Source organism: Schistocerca cancellata, chromosome 2 (genome assembly GCF_023864275.1).
Source record: "Schistocerca cancellata isolate TAMUIC-IGC-003103 chromosome 2, iqSchCanc2.1, whole genome shotgun sequence".
NCBI lineage: Eukaryota > Metazoa > Arthropoda > Insecta > Orthoptera > Acrididae > Schistocerca > Schistocerca cancellata.
The window spans coordinates 671409402-671430596 of record NC_064627.1 but is presented as its reverse complement, the minus strand read 5'-3'; the positions used below and the strand labels follow the sequence as shown (position 1 = coordinate 671430596).

The window sequence follows — 21195 nt, the reverse complement described above, 5'->3', positions numbered from 1 at the left end:
CACCAAATTTACAAAATTTTTTTTCTTTCAGGTGACACAGATGCTCCATACAGTGGTCAGCAACAGTCTGTATGGATTGCTCCATGCAACTGCTGTCACACTTTCAAGGAATATTATAAGTCCCTGGCACCTTCAGGCTGAGGTTACCTTTAACATTTTGCAAGATATCATTAATCTTCTTGTGTGAGTGAAACACCAGTCTGATTATCTATTTAAGACTCTACCTCTCTTACTGACTGTTGCATCACAGAATGGAAACCACACGATATGTTTGTCCTCCTGGGTTTGCTGAAATGCATCGGTCTGTATGGGTCATGTTTTTATACACAGAATGTCTATGTCATTTATCATTTTTTTGTTCAACCAACATATCTAAAACAAGTCAACTTTCTGTCATTCTCGATATGCGCCATATATCTTGGAAGCACTCTATTCATGTGGTTGACGAATGGATGCAATGTCTCCCTGCACTACTTACTCATAAGGTTGCACAGAGCTGGTTTGGTGAACATGTCAGAAAAATTTACTTTGAAAACTACACAAAATTTTAAACAAACTTTTCATGTTAATTGTATCAAAACTCATGCATGTATCATGATATGTTGCATATTTCCACAGACAAGACTACAGCCATGGAGGCTCTGGTTCAATTGGCAATGGTGGGGAACTTCCCTCTCCAACTTGCCTGCTATCCCCCCATTGTGTAACTCACTAGAAACATCACCCAAGCCACTCTTCTCCCACATGGATCTAAAAGCAAAATAAGTAATAAATATATTATATAAACACAGTCTAGTTAATTTTTAATGTTTTACTAAAACAAAATATAGTCTTTATTTTTCACTGGTGTATTAACACAGGAAACAGCTATGGTATTTGTCTGTACAATATTACACATACCAAATACTATACACAGTTGTTTTTGTCCCTCATCAAACACTTGTTTACTGCAGTTCTCAAGACTTTTGTACTGTTTGTAAATCCCTTCATTTCTGCATAGATACTGCAACCTACAACCCTTGAACCTCATTAATGAATATGATGTATCCAACAAAATTTGTGACTGTATTGGTGATTTATTGGTAGGCAAGATGTAGCCTGTTAACTTGGATGGAAAGTGTAAAGGTACATTCTCCTCTAGTATTACTTTTCCTCAACAGTAGTAGTCAACACAAGAAATATTTTTCAAATTTTGGACAGGTGAGTATTATCTCTGCTGTTTTTCTGAAATATTTCATATAATTTTATACACAGTATATTTAAAAAGAAAGATGATGAGACTTACCAAACAAAAGCGCTGGCAGGTCGATAGACACACAAACAAACACAAACATACACACAAAATCTAGCTTTCGCAACCAATGGTTGCCTCGTCAGGAAAGAGGGAAGGAGAGGGAAAGACAAAAGGATTTGGGTTTTAAGGGAGAGGGTAAGGAGTCATTCCAATCCCGGGAGCGGAAAGACTTACCTTAGGGGGAAAAAAGGACAGGTATACACTCGCACACACACACATATCCATCCTCATATACACAGACACAAGCAGACATTTGTAAAGGCAAAGAGTTTGGGCAGAGATCTCTGCCCAAACTCTTTGCCTTTACAAATGTCTGCTTGTGTCTGTGTATATGAGGATGGATATGTGTGTGTGTGCGAGTGTATACCTGTCCTTTTTTCCCCCTAAGGTAAGTCTTTCCGCTCCCGGGATTGGAATGACTCCTTACCCTCTCCCTTAAAACCCAAATCCTTTTGTCTTTCCCTCTCCTTCCCTCTTTCCTGACGAGGCAACCATTGGTTGCGAAAGCTAGATTTTGTGTGTATGTTTGTGTTTGTTTGTGTGTCTATCGACCTGCCAGCGCTTTTGTCTGGTAAGTCTCATCATCTTTCTTTTTAAATATATTTTTCCCACGTGGAATGTTTCCCTCTATTATATTTATACACAGTATGTTATATTTCAAGATACAATTTATGAAAAGGAATTACTTTGTTTTCATTGTTACAATCGATGTTTACTAGCTCTGAATGTACAGTTAAAAATGATTTTTTTGAAACATTTGAAATTGCGATGTATTTGGCACATTTAAATTTCTTTTATTAATTATGCAATGTAATACTGTATTATGTTTATTTCTGGATTCATTTATAAAATAATAATCTAAACTAACAGAAATTCATTTGCCAAGAAAAATTGCAAACCCTTTGGAATATTGTTATTACTGTAAAGTGAAATGTAAGAAAATAAACATAAATTCTGCAAAGACATTCTTCAAAATTATTCGGCTCAATTGAACCATGAGAGTCTAAAATGTGAGAATTTCAGTTTTAAAATCAGACCCCTAGACATGAAGAACTGAAGCCAATTGTGAGAGAAAAGATAAGTAAAAAATTTAATGTAAATCTTACTCTCTTGAATTTTCTGGAAAGATTTCACCATCGTGGACAGTAGAAACAACAAGAAAGGGAGAGGTAGATTACAAAAGTCATCAACAGATGTATAAATAACTTCAAGACTGCCCTAATGAAGTGTATTATCACCCTTAATGATCACACTAAATGACTTGGCAAACAGTATTATTATTATATTGTTGTATACAAATAAGCCAATTAGGACTACACAATGTACTCAGGGGATGACACTTGCATTCATTTGAGCCCATATTTCTTTTATTTTCTTTCTGTGAACTTCCTTTCTCTCTCCAGATGGTGTTGTTCCAGTCTTCTTTGGTTTTTCTCTTGGTACTCTTGTCATTTGTTAATTTTTTGAACTTAATAGTTCAGATTTTGGTAATCTGGCAAAATTTCTACAATTCCTAACAATGTCAGATCTGTTTTGATCTCACAAATACATTTCATTATTTCCTTTTTGGCTTCACTTGTATTGTCAGAGAATTCAGCTGACTGTTATGTAAGCTGAGAACTGTAGAATTCCCGTAAATGGGTTGGGTGTGAACTAAACATCAAATAGAGCTAGCCTAGTAGCTGACTGTTTGTGGTGCAGACATGAGACCTTTTTAGATTAGGTGACTCTCCATCCAGCCAGGATAATGACAGCTGCAGGGGACCTGGAAGTGTCAGTATAAGATGCAAAGGAACATCTCCTACAGGTGAGAGTATTAAACTTTTAATGATTAACTGCCAAAGCATTCGCAATGAAGTTTTAGAGTTTGAGAGATCCTAAAAGGCAGTGAGCCTCACATAATATTAGGTACAGAAAGCTTGTTAAAACCTGGAGTTGATAGTGATATTTTTGGGGAAAATCTAAATGCATATCAAAAGTTAAGGCTAATGGTTAATGAAGGTGGTGTATTTGTTGTATACAAGAAACTCAAATCCACAATGATAGAAACTGAAACTGCATATGAAGTTCTCTGAGCTAGGCTAAGATCGAGGGTGGAAGTAAACTTATAATTGGATCCTTCTATTGACTCACTTCCAAGATTTAATCAGAAGCTTTATGGAAAATGTAAGTACTTAAGCTCCCAAACATGCTGCCACTGGAGGACACTTCAATTATATAACAATCAGTTGCAAAAATTACAGTTTTATGTCATGAGCATGAAAAAGCATTCTGTGAAACATTACTAATGCAGCATTAACAGCAACTTCATTGACTGCCACTCACAGCTATGTGCTATGGGGAAGACAGGCTGCTGTCAGTTGAGCTCACTCTTCCACCACTCGCTGACCCCAATGGGGGGTGCCACATATACATGTCACCAGAAGATACTACATTCACATGGCCTCACTGCTTGCAACTCTGATTGGCTGATGCATCTTTTTAATCAGATGCACTCAAAGCTATGCCCAGATTCATTGAAGTTTCAGACTAATATCAAGACAACATTCCATTAGAACTACTGATGGCCTTGGGAGAGTCAGTCATGACAAAACTCTACCATCTGGTGAGCACGATGTATGAGACAGGCGAAATACCCTCAGACTTTAAGAAGAATATAATAATTCCAATCCCAAAGAAAGCAGGTGTTCACAGATGTGAAAGTTACCGAACTATCAGTTTAATAAGTCACAGCTGCAAAATACTAACGCGAATTCTTTACAGACGAATGGAAAAACTGGTAGAAGCTGACCTCAGGGAAGATCAGTTTGGATTCCGTAGAAATGTTGGAACACGTGAGGCAATACTGACCTTACGACTTATCTTGGAAGAAAGATTAAGAAAAGGCAAACCTACGTTTCTAGCATTTGTAGACTTAGAGAAAGCTTTTGACAATGTTGACTGGAATACTCTCTTTCAAATTCTGAAGGTGGCAGGGGTAAAATACAGGGAGCGAAAGGCTATTTACAATTTGTACAGAAACCAGATGGCAGTTATAAGAGTCGAGGGGCATGAAAGGGAAGCAGTGGTTGGGAAAGGAGTGAGACAGGGTTGTAGCCTCTCCCCGATGTTATTCAATCTGTATATTGAGCAAGCAGTAAAGGAAACAAAAGAAAAATTCGGAGTAGGTATTAAAATTCATGGAGAAGAAGTAAAAACTTTGAGGTTCGCCGATGACATTGTAATTCTGTCAGAGACAGCAAAGGACTTGGAAGAGCAGTTGAACGGAATGGACAGTGTCTTGAAAGGAGGATATAAGATGAACATCAACAAAAGCAAAACGAGGATAATGGAATGTAGTCAAATTAAGTCGGGTGATGCTGAGGGAATTAGATTAGGAAATGAGACACTTAAAGTAGTAAAGGAGTTTTGCTATTTAGGGAGTAAAATAACCGATGATGGTCGAAGTAGAGAGGATATAAAATGTAGACTGGCAATGGCAAGGAAAGCGTTTCTCAAGAAGAGAAATTTGTTAACATCGAATATAGATTTAGGTGTCAGGAAGTCGTTTCTGAAAGTATTTGTATGGAGTGTAGCCACGTATGGAAGTGAGACATGGACGATAACTAGTTTGGACAAGAAGAGAATAGAAGCTTTCGAAATGTGGTGCTACAGAAGAATGCTGTAGATAAGGTGGGTAGATCACGTAACTAATGAGGAGGTATTGAATAGGATTGGGGAGAAGAGAAGTCTGTGGCACAACTTGACTAGAAGAAGGGACCGGTTGGTAGGACATGTTCTGAGGCATCGAGGGATCACAAATTTAGCATTGGAGGGCAGCGTGGAGGGTAAAAATCGTAGAGGGAGACCAAGAGATCAATACACTAAGCAGATTCAGAAGGATGTAGGTTGCAGTAGGTACTGGGAGATGAAGAAGCTTGCACAGGATAGAGTAGCATGGAGAGCTGCATCAAACCAGTCTCAGGACTGAAGACCACAACAACAACAACAACAACATCAATCTTAATATGTAAGACTGCAATGAGGGAAGTACATTGATGTAGCATGATGCTACTAAGGTTTATTACTTATCAGTGTCTTATCAGATTGTAACAGAATTCTAAATTATTTGTTTCTATCAAGAATATTACACTCGTTGTATATAACCCAGCACTATAGAAGAACACACAGATGTATAAAGCAATGTATAGATCAATTATTAAGTCTACATCTTGAAAATAAACCTATTAATGTGCTACCATTTTACAGATGTCTGATCGATTTTATTGGCCATCTCTACAACCAATACACCAACTAAATGCCCACTCTAAGAGCTACACAGAAAAGGCTATTCCAGAGGCTACACATGATGGAAATAAATTGGATCTAATCACAAAAAGTTACCTGAATTCTTTGAGGATGTTATTCTACAAATAGTTGAATGTGCCAGTTTGTAGGGATATGGCACAGATGCAGGTAAAGCTAGGGCAGTCTTCGCTGCACTGGTAGAACGTGAGAGAAATGCAATATGCACACAAAGAAGGTTGCTTACAGAACACTCATGCAACCAGTCCTAAAATATTGCTCAAGTGTATTTGAACCTATACCAAACAGGACTAACAAGGGACGTTGATTGTATACAGACCAGGGCAACACAGATGGTCACAAGAGTTTTTGATACGTGATAGTCATCAAGGTGCTGTAGAAACTAAAGTAGTAGACACCTGAAGATTAATGCAAACTGTCCCAAGAAAGCCCACTTACGGAAGTTCAGGAACCAGTTTTAAGTGATGAAAATAGGAATATACTACAGCCTCTTATGTATCACTTCCATAGGGATCATGAGACAAATATTAGATTAATTACAGTGCACACAGAGCCATTTGTAGGGATATGGCACAGTTGCAGGTAAAGCCAGGGAAGTCTTCACTGCACTGATAGAACACAAGAGAAATGCTTCTGTACTGATAACTGGTGCAATGTGAAGTAACCTCTGGCATGCAATTCACTATATTTTGCAGAGTATGTATGTAGATGCCATTTGAGGACATCTCTCACAGTAGGGGCTAAAATGTTTGGCACAGAAACATGCCATGGTCTAATACCTAGAAAACCAATATCACCAAGTATTTGCAACTTGACACAAGTGTCACATCACAGATTTTTCAGATGCATTTGACATGAATTTTTTATGTTAGTGATATCTTACACATTCATATGAATCTCCTTACTAATGAGTCTGTAAAACTAATAATGAATCTCCTTTATTATGTAAGTGATCCATCATGTGAGCAGTTCATATTTTACACTTATATTTTGACTTGATTATTTGTATAAACTAATCTTATATAAAAAAAAGGCCCTCATCTTGGCATCTCAGTAATACAGTTTCTAAGAGTCTTAAAAAGCTGTAATGTGGCCTTACGTTATTGAATACTTAACTCGGGTAGATGCAAGTTGACTGGAAAAATACTTAATGTTTTCTCTTTTCTCTAACAGCATTACGATAAGGCTTGATTATCTTTATAGTGGATACTACACACTAATTTTTTTCTTCTGTGAACCCTAAATTAAATGAATAAAAGTTTTTAATACTGTACTGTTTCATTTCAATCAATTCCATTGAAGGAATAGCATAGTTCCCAGCATTGTGAACACTAACCTGTGTTTACTGCCTCTTTGCACAGAGTCACAATCAGTGGCGAATATGAAGAGATTTTCTCTGCTAATTTGATGGCTTCACTCATAAGTTGGCTAGCAGGGAACACTTTACTCACAAGACCTATAAAAAGGATAGTAATAATATGAGAGTGCTATTTGTCTTCACACTGAAAATAAGCAGATCTGTCATTTCATTTCTGTGACAATGAAAAAAACAGAAAAAAATGCATGCAACTTGTAGCCAATGCCTGTTGAATCATAAGCAACACTGAACTGGCATACAGATTAGATGATAAGATTATAAACTTTCAGTACAGTAGTAATGCAGTAATACAGGCTGTACCTAAGGGCTCAATCTTTGGGGCCTTTCTCTTTCTCATATGCATTAATGACATTGTAAAACCTACTAATTACTATATAATAAGCTATGCTAATGATGCGCCAGTCTTATTCTATGATGGTGAGTGTAAAGAATTCAAAGCTTTTTCTACTTGTTGTGTAACAGAATTAGTTAAATACTTCAACAATCGAGGCCTCAAGTTGAATACCACATAATTTCAATTATTGGCATTTAAAATTGGTAGTTCTCACCACATCAATGTAAATAATGTCTATAACATGTTGGCAACAGAATCTGGTAGCTGTAAATTTATGGGTGTGTATCTGGATGAAAAATCTGATGTGTATAAACCACATTAAAGCAACAACTGTGACTTATCTCTCTTTAGCCACTTCACAAAGATAGTTCTTAGTCAAACACTGCAAATAGAATATTATGGAATGATTTATCAGTTTCCTAACTGTGTGATTTAATTATGGGGCTGTGTAGTTTTCATTCGTTTACAAAGAATAATGCTATTGCATAAAAGGGCAATAATATTTATACATGTGACAGATCACAGAGAATGATGTGGTGAAGTATATGTACAGCACAAATGCTTAACAATATATTCTTTACATATATATAAATAGTTTACATTTTCTTGTGAGCTAATCAACTGAAGTTATCAAGTACCACTTATGTATATGGCAAACCCAGAACGAAATATAACTACTTTTGGCCAACAATAAAAGTGAAAATGATAAAAGCCCATACATCACTGGTTTGATTTGGTTTAACGAACTACCAAGAGTTACTATGATTATAAAAGGGGAATCATTTTAATATAAAACTGAAGTTTTTTTTTTTGACTGATAATGTTAATACTCATTTAATGAAAGTTACGATTCTGCTTGTGATGTAAACCTGTAGATATAAAACAAATATATGAGGTAACAGTTAATATATGTAACATTTTTATAGGTGTAATTATTGTTGTTTGAAAATGCCGTCATTTTGAAGACTCAGTGCAAAGACAATGTAAACAAACAAACAAACAAATTCAGTCTACATGTAAAAAATAGGAATCCAACAAATATATAAAGAATCCAATTGATTTAGCTGAACACTTAATGTTAGCATTCTTTTTAGGGTTCCCACATCAGCTGGTAAAAACAGGATTCTCATAGGATTACTGTCTTGTATGTCTGTATGTCAGTCAGTCTGTCTGTCTGTTGAAAACACTTTTTCTCAGGAATGGTTAGATGTATCAGGTTGAAATTTATTACACATACTGACATATCAAGATCTACAGTCTCTTGGCAGTGTAAAAAATGGAAACAATTGCAATCAAAAGATGCAGCAATTTATGTCATGTATTCTGACACTCGCTAAATCACTCATCAAAACCTGTAGGGACTTCCTATTGATATAGAATAGGCAAGCAGCAAGGTTTCTCAGTAAAACTAAAGAACAAAATCTGAAAATTGTTAATTTGTAATTATATCACATGAAATAAAGTTTGTCATTTGTTATCTGACTGTCTGTCTGTCCATCCATCTTTTAGGACCCATTTTTCTCAGGGATGAGTATCAAGTTGAAATTTGTGTCACATACTAAGGTCTGTGGCCCCTTGGCAGAGAAATAGACATTAGCTCCAAAGTCAATGTAATCAAAAGATGTGGCCATTTATGTCACATATTTTGATACTTACAAACTCACTCATGAAAACCTATAGCGTGCTTTGTGTTGACCTTGAATCATGAAACTTGCTAATAAGCAAGGTTTCACAGTTCAGCTAAAGGAAAAAATCACAAAATTGTTAATTTGTAACTACATCATATATATACAATATTTTTTTCATCATTTGTTGTCTGACAGTCTGTCCATCAGTCTGTTCAGACCCCTTTTCCTCAGGAAGGGTAGATGTAACAAGTTGAAATTTATTACACATACTGAGGTTTCCGGTCCTGTGTTGTAAAAAAGTTAAACATCTAAGTCAATGCAATCAAAAGATAAAATGTATTTAAATGTTCACAAACTTACTCATCAAAACCTGTAGGGTACTTCCTGTTGACCAAGAATAATGAAATTTGGTAATAAGTAAGGTTTAATAGTACAAGTAATGGTAAAAAAATCAGAAAATTGTTAATTTGTAGTTATACCACAACAAAAATATTTAGTTTATCATTTATTACTCAAATTCAAACTTAAAATTAAAAAATTCTTGAAAGTCTTGGAATTCCTGAACTTGATATTTTGCCAGTATCAATGACAATAAGAGAGAAAAATCATCAAGAATCTTGATTCCTGGGATGGATGAACTGCCTATATACATAATTAAGTTTGTACGAGACCCTCAGAGTGTGAGTCCTCCTCGCACTTGCCCAATTTTTTATGTGTCTATCCATTTTTGTGAAAACTAAATTCAAAGACAGATTGTTGTTCTTGTTCATCCATTGTTCATATTACACCCTAGCCTTCTCATTGTAGAGTTACTTACAAGCACTTCACAAATTTTAACCATGCCACTTAATTTCAAACATATGACTATAATTTAAATTTTAAACCATTAAGCACACCGGAAGCAGCTACTAGGGTAGCAGAGTACGTGTGGCGTGCACACGGGGGTTTTTTAGGTTAGAGGGACCCCCCCTTGGGCGAAACGATAAAATACCTGACGGCTTACCAGAGAGGACATTATCATCGTTGATAAAGAACGTCCGTCCTCAGAGACCAAAAACAGGAAAAGTTAACGTAATATTGGTAAACTGCAGGAGTATCCAGGGCAAGGTTCCTGAATTAGTATCTCTTATTGAAGGAAATAGTGCGCATATAGTATTAGGAACGGAAAGTTGGTTAAAACCGGAAGTGAACAGTAACGAAATCCTAGACACAGAATGGAATATATACCGCAAGGATAGGATAAACGCCAATGGTGGAGGAGTATTTATAGCAGTAAAGAATTCAATAACATCCAGTGAAGTTATTAGCGAATGCGAATGTGAAATAATCTGGGTTAAGCTAAGTATCAAAGGTGGGTCAGATATGATAGTCGGATGCTTCTATAGACCACCTGCATCAGCAACCGTAGTAGTTGAGCGCCTCAGAGAGAACCTGCAGAACGTCGTGAAGAAGTTTCGTGATCATACTATTGTAATAGGGGGAGACTTCAATCTACCAGGTATAGAATGGGATAGTCACACAATCAGAACTGGAGCCAGGGACAGAGACTCTTGTGACATTATCCTGACTGCCTTGTCCGAGAATTACTTCGAGCAGATAGTTAGAGAACCAACTCGTGAAGCTAACGTTTTAGACCTCATAGCAACAAATAGACCGGAACTTTTCGACTCCGTGAATGTAGAAGAGGGTATCAGTGATCATAAGTCAGTGGTTGCATCAATGACTACAAGTGTAATAAGAAATGCCAAGAAAGGAAGGAAAATATATTTGCTTAACAAGAGTGATAGGGCACAAATCGCAGAATATCTGAGTGACCACCATCAAACGTTCATTTCTGAGGAAGAGGATGTGGAACAAAAATGGAAAAAATTCAGAAACATCGTCCAGTACGCCTTAGATAAGTTCGTACCGACTAAGGTCCAAAGCGAGGGGAAAGATCCACCGTGGTATAACAATCATGTACGAAAGGTACTACGGAAACAAAGAAAGCTTCATCATAGGTTTAAGAGTAGTCGAATCATAGCTGATAAGGAAAAGCTGAACGAAGCGAAAAAGAGCGTAAAGAGAGCAATGAGAGAAGCATTCAACGAATTCGAACATAAAACATTGGCAAACAATCTAAACAAGAACCCTAAAAAGTTTTGGTCATATGTAAAATCGGTAAGCGGATCTAAATCCCCTATTCAGTCACTCGTTGACCACGATGGCACCGAAACAGAGGACGACCGAAGAAAGGCAGAAATACTGAATTCAGTGTTCCGAAACTGTTTCACTGTGGAAAATCGTAACACGGTCCCTGACTTCAGCCGTCGCACGGACGCCAAAATGGAAAATATTGAAATAAACGATATCGGAATTGAAAAACAACTGCTATCACTTAGTAGCGAAAAAGCATCCGGACCAGACGAGATACCCTTAAGATTCTACAGTGATTATGCTAAAGAACTTGCCCCCTTTCTATCAGCAATTTATCGTAGATCGCTGGAAGAACGTAAAGTACCTAGCGACTGGAAGAAAGCGCAGGTCGTTCCCATTTTCAAGAAGGGTCATAAATCAGATGCGAATAATTATAGGCCTATTTTGCTTACGTCAATCTGTTGTAGAATAATGGAACATGTTTTGTGTTCTCGTATTATGACGTTCTTAGATAATACAAATCTCCTTCATCATAACCAACATGGATTCCGCAAACAGAGATCATGTGAAACTCAGCTCGCCCTATTTGCCCAAGAAATTCACAGTGCCGTAGACACTGGCGAGCAGATTGATGCCGTATTCCTGGACTTCAGGAAGGCATTTGATACGGTTCCGCACTTACGTTTAATGAAAAAAATACGAGCTTACGGAATATCGGACCAGGTTTGTGATTGGATTCAGGATTTCCTAGAAGAAAGAACACAACATGTCATTCTTAACGGTTCAAAATCTGCAGATGTAGAGGTAATTTCGGGAGTACCGCAAGGAAGCGTGATAGGACATTTATTGTTTACAATATACATAAATGACTTAGTTGACAACATTGGTAGCTCCGTGAGGCTATTTGCAGATGACACGGTTGTCTACAAGAAAGTAGCAACATCAGAAGACTCGTACGTACTCCAGGAAGACCTGCAGAGGATTAATGCATGGTGCAACAGCTGGCAGCTTTCCCTAAACGTAGATAAATGTAATATAATGCGCATACATAGGGGCAGAAATCCATTCCAGTACGATTATGCCATAGGTGGTAAATCATTGGAAGCGGTAACGACCGTAAAATACTTAGGAGTTACTATCCGGAGCGATCTGAAGTGGAATGATCACATAAAACAAATAGTGGGAAAAGCAGGCGCCAGGTTGAGATTCATAGGAAGAATTCTAAGAAAATGTGACTCATCGACGAAAGAAGTAGCTTACAAAACGCTTGTTCATCCGATTCTTGAGTATTGCTCATCAGTATGGGACCCTTACCAGGTTGGATTAATAGAAGAGATAGACATGATCCAGCGAAAAGCAGCGCGATTCGTCATGGGGACATTTAGTCAGCGCGAGAGCGTTACGGAGATGCTGAACAAGCTCCAGTGACGGACACTTCAAGAAAGGCGTTACGCAATACGGAGAGGTTTATTATCAAAATTACGAGAGAGCACATTCCGGGAAGAGATGGGCAACATATTACTACCGCCCACATATATCTCGCGTAATGATCACAACGAAAAGATCCGAGAAATTAGAGCAAATACGGAGACTTACAAGCAGTCGTTCTTCCCACGCACAATTCGTGAATGGAACAGGGAAGGGGGGATCAGATAGTGGTACAATAAGTACCCTCCGCCACACACCGTAAGGTGGCTCGCGGAGTATAGATGTAGATGTAGATGTATTATAATGTGTCAGTTCATCTGTTATGATGAGATATCAAGTGACGTATTCAAATGCAGAGTAGGCAGCCATTTATAGCACTAGCACAGGAATCAAGTAATTAAATATTTGTCTTCCTTGGTACTTTGCAATACGCTGTAGTGAGATCAATTAAAAAATGACGACAAGAATGTAACATGTAACACAAAAGTACAACCCATCCCTGTATATTAATTAAAAATGCTCTCTTATAACAAACTGTTTGATTACAATATAGGGAACAGCTTTGTGAGTCACTCATGCATAATCCAGATGATGTTCACGACATATTGTGGGTGGAACTGTATTCAGTCTTTGGAAAAAAATTCCTTTCTCAAATAAATAGTGAAACAAACATGGTGGGAATTCTGAGTGACCAATCAGAAGTTTTTGACTTAATAAAGCATAGCATGTCAAAGAAAAAAGAAGAAAATAATGATTCCAGGCTTGAGTCTTGGTACAGAACAGATTTTCAGTTCGTCAGGACTTTCAAGACAATACACACTATACTGCAGAGTGGAAGACTCATTCTGGAAATGACACATAGGCGGTGTCTAAAGCCATTTATGGGCAATATCCACATCTACATCTACATACAGCTACATCTACACATATACGCCACAGACCACTGTACAGTGTGTGGCAGAAGATATCTTGTACCACTACTAGTCATTTCCTTTCCTCACAAATAGAGCAGGGGAACAATGACTGTCTATATACTTCACATGAGCTCCAGTTTTTCTTATGTTACCTTATCTTCTTGGACCTCATGCAAAATGTACATTGCGGCAGTAAAATCCTTCTGCAGTCAGCTTCAGATTTTGGTTCTCCAAATTTTCTCAATAGTGTTCCTCTAAAAGAATGCAGTCTTTCTTCCAGGGACTCCCATTTGAGCCCTTGAAGCATCTCCATAAAACTTAATGTGTTGATCAAACATACCAGCAACAAATTTAGCAGCCTGCCTCTTAATTGCTTCAATGTTTTTTTTAATCCATCTTGGTGGGGATCACAAACACTTGAGCAGTACTCAAGAATAGATAACACTAGTGTTCTATATGTGGTCTCCTTTACCAATAAGCCTTACTTTCCTAAAATTCTCCCAATAAACCGAAGTCACTCATTTGGTTGCCCTACTACAATCCTTCCATGTTCTTTCCATTTCATATCTCTTTGCAGTGTTACATCTGGATATTTAATCCATTTGACTGTACCAGGCAGCACAATAACAATACTGTATTCAAACATTATGGTATCTTTATCCTACTCATCTGCATTACCTTACATTTTTCCACATTTACAGCTAGCAGCCATTCATCTAACCAACTAGAAATTTTATCTAAGTCATCTTGTATCCTCATACAGCTTCCTGTGCCAAATAGTGACCAGAATGATCTTTTGCTATGGTATGATGGTGGTAGCTGTTGTATGCTTCATGGATCAACCATTTTACAGATGCACAAATCTCTGTAACTCTAGCATGTCATCATTCATGCACACTCTTTTGAACTGAGAGTGCAACAGTCTTTGCTTCCTCAGCATTTTAGTTACTAAACCACAGTAGGTCTTTGGGTCCTTAATCCACTAACAGGCAAATACTACTCTGGAGGATGATTTAGAATCTTTTTAGGCTTTACCCATAATTCCTCTATTTTCATAATACTGGAATTAAATCATGTCCTTTCACACTCTAAGTGTGATGCTAACAAATTCTTATATGCTCTTTCTAGCAAAAATACTCTTCTAGCCTTCTTAATTGATTTATTAACTTTAGTGACCATTGTCTGTATGATGACATGATGGTCATTAATCCCTGTCTCTCTACTGGAACTGTTAATAAGGCCATGCCTGTTTGAGGTACAAGGTCTAAGATATTTCCATTGCATGTGGGCTGTCAATCTAACTACTCAAGACAGTTTTTTGAAAACGTGTACAAAAGTACTTCACAAGACTGGTTTTTTGTATTCCCTGCACAGTGAATTCATAGACATCCCAGTTTATACTCAGTACATTAAAGTCACCTCCAACTAATGTTGCATTATCTGCATACTTCCACGCTACTGAATGTAAACTTTCTTTCAGTGATTCTAAAACTGCCACAGCAGAATCAGGTGGCCGGTAAAAACACCCTATAATTAACTTGAGTTCACTTAGACCTGTTACATACTTCCAGATACCTTCATCAACAGACTCAGTTTTGACCTCAATAGACACAATATTTTTATGTCAATAACAGTGAACATTCTCACTCATATGGCATCTAATCTCTCTTTCCAATACTGTACCATGAGCCACTAAATATTTCAGAGCTTTCTACTTCAGCTTTCAACCAGCTCACTGCCCTGAGAATAGTATGAGTGTGACAACATTTCTGGAGGACAATAAATTCAGGACTCTGTTATGAATACTTCAATATTTTACTCATAAAATGTTGACAGTTAAAGTTTCCTTACTATTAATGTGGTCTGATTTTGCTATATGGTTGTTGACTAATGAGTGTTCTTCAGAGTATCTCAAACTACTGCCTAGCCTAAAAAAACCACATGTGCACTGCACAAATATTCTGCTATCTGAGTAACTGCTTTCTTTGTCTAGTGAACCCTTGTCTTATCAACAGAATTCCTACAATTCTCTTCCCAATAACATAGATCCAGAAATCTACAGCCAAGATTGTCAGAGAGTTGATGAATCCTTGGTTGAGACCCTCCACTTGGCTCAAAACCAGAGGACCCCAATCAACTCTGGGGACAATGCTGCAAATTTCAAGCTCTGTTTGCACCCAGAGCATGAGGCCAGTAGTCTTCAACACTTACACTAGCCATCCGTATGAACTGAGGATGGCCTCAGAATCCAAGTAACAGGTATCATTAGTGTCTATGAGAGTGACAACTTGCAGATGACTGCACCTGTATGCTTACTAGCTGCAGGCAAGTCCTCCTGCAGTCTCAGATGAGACCCATTGAGAGACATACAGAGTGCACATTGGTTTTCCTCATGAGTCTGTGTGCTATTTCCCTAAGGGGTTCCATAATGTGCCTGACATTGTAGTTCCTGATAGCTAACAGACCTCTTCCCGCTGTGTGCCTGCTTGGATCCTGCTGAAGGACCTACTACCTGTCCACTCACAGGGTGAATGGGCATGGCTAGACAGCCAGTCTTCACACTGATCCTCTGCCTCAGGTGACATGTGTTACCATGCAGTGATGGTGGATCTACCATGCTGGGTACACTGGATGGGACTGGAAAGTGATGAAATAATAGAGAGGATGTGAATAAGGAAGGGAGTAGCAGCCAAATGTCTGAGGTAACAGAGGGTGTGCTGAAGTGAAATTTTTCACATGTGGAGTTGAGTGAAGCTGATGCTGGAAAAGAGGGATCAAATGACGATGGTAATGAAGAATATGCTGCAGTAATTAGAGTCATGGTAGGCAGAATTTTCAGCAACTTGGTGGCTGAACTTGCAGCTAGCCATATTTTGGTGGTGGTACTCATATGATTAGTTAGGTGATTGTCATAGCCACATAGAATGTTGAACAGCAGCCGCAAAACAGCTGATTAATGATTTGGTTGCTTTAATATGTGGCCCTTGCTTTGACAGGATATAAAAATGCCTGTAACAGGACTGCAGTAGGAGTTGGTAACTGGTTTATGGGTCAGGTCTTTAACCTGGATTATTTATTGTGTACATTGGGTTGGTAACAGAATACCACTTTTGGAGTAAGGACAGGAGTTTGGGTAGGATATCTCTCATGTCAAGGCATGAGAAGAGTAACTTGGAGCCCTAGTGAAGTATGTAATTGAGTTTCCTTCTAATTTTGATAATACAGATTTATAGAGTAGAAGGTAGAGAGTTTGGTTAATAGTGATGTCAGGCTTGATCAGTTTACACAAAGAAATGATATGAGAGACCTGTTTTTACTGTTGCTGGGCAGGTTAAACCCCATCTGTAAAGTATCTGACAATGTTCTCAGTATATTTGGAAAACTCTAGATATCAAGGTATATGGGCGTGGAAAAAATTACAACAGCCCCAATGGAGGTACAATTAGTGCTTAGTAGGTCTAGGATGGACAAAGGCTTTTTTGGAGCCATTTGAGAATTGTAGATCAATGTCCAGGATGGTGGTTCATTCTTTCAAGAAGGATGAGGTCAAATGAATTTGAGACTAGCTCTTGAGGTTCTACAGGAAAAAATAGTAGAGAGTGTCCTTTCCATTGCCTCATATCACAAAATTATCATCACTGTATCTGAACCATACAAAGGGCTTAAAGTGTTGAGTGAACGGAAAGAATTTCTGCAGGTGACTCAAAAACAGGTATACTAAGAGGGTTCCATGAATCTACTGATGGTAGTTCTGTGGATTTTGTTTGTAGATTTCACATTTGGAGGAGATGTTTTTGTGTGAAGGAGATGTTGAGTATGACTTCAAGAGGATACTGGTTGCAGTGTTTCTACAAAAAGATCTTCTCTCTCTGTTGATCAGCACCCTGAGTAACTCCTTGCCTGTCACTGTCAATGCTACAACTAAGTGTTGCAACAGCCTGCTACTGTTGAATACTATCTTTCCTGACATCTACATGCAACCAAACTGACCCTATAACAGAACTACAAAACACACTCAAAGGAACTCCTTTCCTCCATTAAACAACTCTTGTCTCTGTAAGCTACATTATAATAAGTTGTAGAATGCAATTTTTACCCATTCTTTCAGCTTCCTTTGCAGTAACTTGATCGCCAGTTAAACACATTTCCATTGCCTTTGATTTTCCAACAGCTCTTGTCAATCTCTGAGTACCACCAGCTCCTGGTATTGTTCCAATTATAATTTCTGGTTGCCCAAAACGTGCTTTGTCACCGGCATAAATAATATCACACATCATTGCCATTTCACATCCTCCACCTAGCTGCAACATCACTTCAGCCTGTTTATATTTTTCTCTGTACATATCTTCTATTTCACTTACCAAATAAATATTTAAATCACCTTCCAATCTAAATATAAGTATGCCATTTTTTGTCACTCAATTACATGGTATGACATAAATTATGGAACATGCACAGAAAATAAGCATGACCATATATAAATTTATATTAGTAAGTGGCTAATTAATGTTGAGTTGCTGATGAGCACAACAAAAAGATTGCTTCACATTAAAGTTTTTGGCCAAAAGAACTTGGGAAGTAGAAACACACACACACACACACACACACACACACAGTTAAAATTTCACAAAAATATAACTCACACTGTCATGACTACGATCACTGGCCAATGAGGAAGTCTCTCTTGTTATTCATTTCTGGACTTTCCATTGTTTTGAACAGGTAGGTAGTTAGTTAGTTCATATTCACAACAAATGTTATGATGTGGAAAGTCATTTGAATGATAATTTACAGCTAAAATATATTTGTATGTCTACCTACTGGCCTTTTATAGGTTTGTAATTGACTACTTATTTCTATTCCAGAATTCTTCCATGGTGTAATGGATGTTTTTAACAAAAAACAACTTCAATATACATTTGAAACCACTTTTTCTGTCTGCCAGACATTTTATTCCCACACAAATCATCAAAGAGTTTTACACCTGTTTATTACACTCTCTTCTGTGTTAAAATTAAATTCATTGGAGAGAAGTGCAGGTCAGTTTTTGTACTATTACAATATTTACAAATACTCTCAGAATGCAATAGTTTGCTGACAAAGAATGTCATCAGTCAATAAATATACTATGAGGCTGTAGTATATATTCCAAATTGCTTAAACAGGTGCCTGGAATGTGTAAACACTGCACATAATTGTAATTACTTTCCTTTATGCAGTGAATACTTTGTCAATGTGAGGAGTTATTTCATGAACATATCCCATGGAACATCAGTGAATGAGAAATGCTAAATAAGTTAACTTACTGATTTCTATATCCCTAAAGTTCTCAGTTATTCGTATGCAAAAGAAGGTGAACCATAAACTTTCAGTAAGTCTGCTATGTGATTATGTTTAGTTTTAATGTTCATAAGCTAATACAATCAAGAACTTAGAAATTTCTACCCTATTTATAATGTTTTGATGGTATATTACATTCATAGGAGATCGGATATTTTAAACTCTAAAAACATGGATGAGCTGTAATTTTTTTTAAGGTTTAGAGCTAGCACATTCATACAAAACCACTTAGTAACTTTAACAAACAAATCATTTACTATTTTCCTTGTCCATGCTTCTTTGCTCAGCCTGACAATAACGCTTATATCATCTGAACAAAGGATTAATTCTGATGCAGATTGAAATAATTTTGTAACTCATTAACAAAGAGCAAGAACAATAACAGGTCATTAATCAAACCTTGCAAAATGCACATTATGTTTTCTCTTCATGCAAATGTCATGATATCCCTCATTGTACTGTGTGAACATCCTTATGTAACTTTCTGTATCCTGTTTTTTACATAGGAAGTAAATAAGGCATGTCCTGAACCAAACATACCATAAAAACTTAACTTCTCTAATAAGATATTATGAATGACAGAATCAGATACCTTCAATTACTTGCAGATTTCAGCAGGTGTTACAATTAAACAAATTATTAGGTGCCCAGTGAATACATGAACAGCTGCCCCAGTAGGACAAACCTTGATTCATTGGAATGTCTATATGAATGACTAAGTATCCATTTACACAGGTAGGTGACAACCCTCAAGTACATTACTTTCTCAAACATTTTCAAAAGAGATGGAAGGAGTGACATTGACCAGTAGTTTTGATATCTGTGAAGAGAAGCCCAATAATGGCTTATTTCAATCTGTCTAAGAAAATACCCTGAATTAACAATGTATTACACACATGACTAAGAACATTAACACTAATTTTAGTGCCTTGTTAAAGATATCATCAAGTTCACTTGCACTTTTATTTTTGAAGGTCATAAAAAATTTACTTGTTCCAGATAAGAATGACTAAAAAATTATAGTTTCACTAAATCTCTTCTGCATTTTTTTCTGTGTAATGTTTTCCTTTCACATCTGAACGTCTTCAACTTATTTTCTCATCTACTGTCTAAAGGAAATCATTAAAAATACATGAACAATCTACTATAATTCTCTCCTTCTTCTTAATAGAGATTGTGATGCCTTCATGGGCTACTTTCTCTTTCTCTCTCTCCCTTTTTTAATATTATTTCACAATGATTAAATTTTACAGTTTCACCTGCCAATTTTTGACAAAATTTGCACACACATGATGTTTTGCAATTTTTTTAGTATGTCACAGTATATTTTATAATGTTGAAATATTTCTTGTCCTGGATATTGTGTAGATTTCCAGCTTACATTATGAAGACACTCTGAGATTTCTTTTAAGACCTCCTAGTATTACATTTGTTTATTTTGAAATTGCTTTTAAAACTGATAAAAAAAGAAAAAAAATAATAATTTAGCGCCAATGTTCAGCTAATGAAACTTCACCTCAGCCAATGTTTTGTAATCTTTCTGTAAAATTTTTTGTTATTTTGTCAGTAATCACCCTCATTGCTTTTTTTGAGCATTTCTGGACTGAATAAGCAGTTAAGTTAAGAAAATTATGATCAAGTTAAGAGAATCACAAACCCTCAAACGGAGAAGATTTTCACTCCAATGCTAAAAAGATCTGTACTAGGAGAAGGATTCTCTAGTGTGGCTGAGTACATGAGCAGACAGCGAGCAAAAGTTCACCTTCTGAGTTATAAATTTTATGTACTAAATTAAGAGACACGAGCATTAGAAACTATTATTAGAAGCTGAATTAAGATTACAACCACTCAACCACAGTATAAGATAATATTATGTCAAAAAATGGTACTTTTTTTAAACTCTGGTACTGTAAGTCATTAGGTAGTGTAAATACTTGAACACTGTGTATATACTATGCAAGCTATTATACACTGAGGTGACAAAAGTCATGGGATACCTCCCAGTATCATGTTGGACCTCCCTTCACATGTGTAGTGCAGCAACTCAATCTGGTGTGGACACAACAAGTCACTGGATGTCCCCTGCAAAAATACTGAGCCATACTACTTCTATAGCCATCCACAATTGTGAAAGTGTTGCCAGTGCAGAACTTTGTGCATCAACTGGCCTCTGGATTATGTCACATAAATGTTTGATGGGATTCATGTTGAGTGATTCACTTTAACTGACCAGAATATTCTTCAAACTGATCATGAACAACTATGGCCTGGTGACATGGCACATTGTCATCCATAAAAATTGTGTGATTGTTTGGCTGCAAATGGTCTCCAAGTAGCTGAACATATCCAGTCCACTTCATGTAAACAGAGCCCACACCATTATGGAGCCACAACCAGATTGCACAGTGCCTTGTCAACAATATGGGTCTACAGATTCA

The 21195-nt window shown here is 37.0% G+C and overlaps 1 protein-coding gene across 1 annotated transcript in view; it reads right to left on the bottom strand.

Annotated features, from left to right (window-relative positions):
- Positions 1-21195, bottom strand: part of LOC126162389 (enoyl-CoA hydratase, mitochondrial-like) — a 97059-nt gene that overhangs the window by 22472 nt on the left and 53392 nt on the right. The window contains exons 4-5 of the mRNA XM_049918867.1: positions 17514-17718; positions 6936-7055 (exon numbers count right to left, since the gene is read on the bottom strand). Of these exons, the coding sequence (XP_049774824.1) occupies positions 6936-7055; positions 17514-17718 (325 nt within the window). The remainder of the gene's footprint in view (positions 1-6935; positions 7056-17513; positions 17719-21195) is intronic.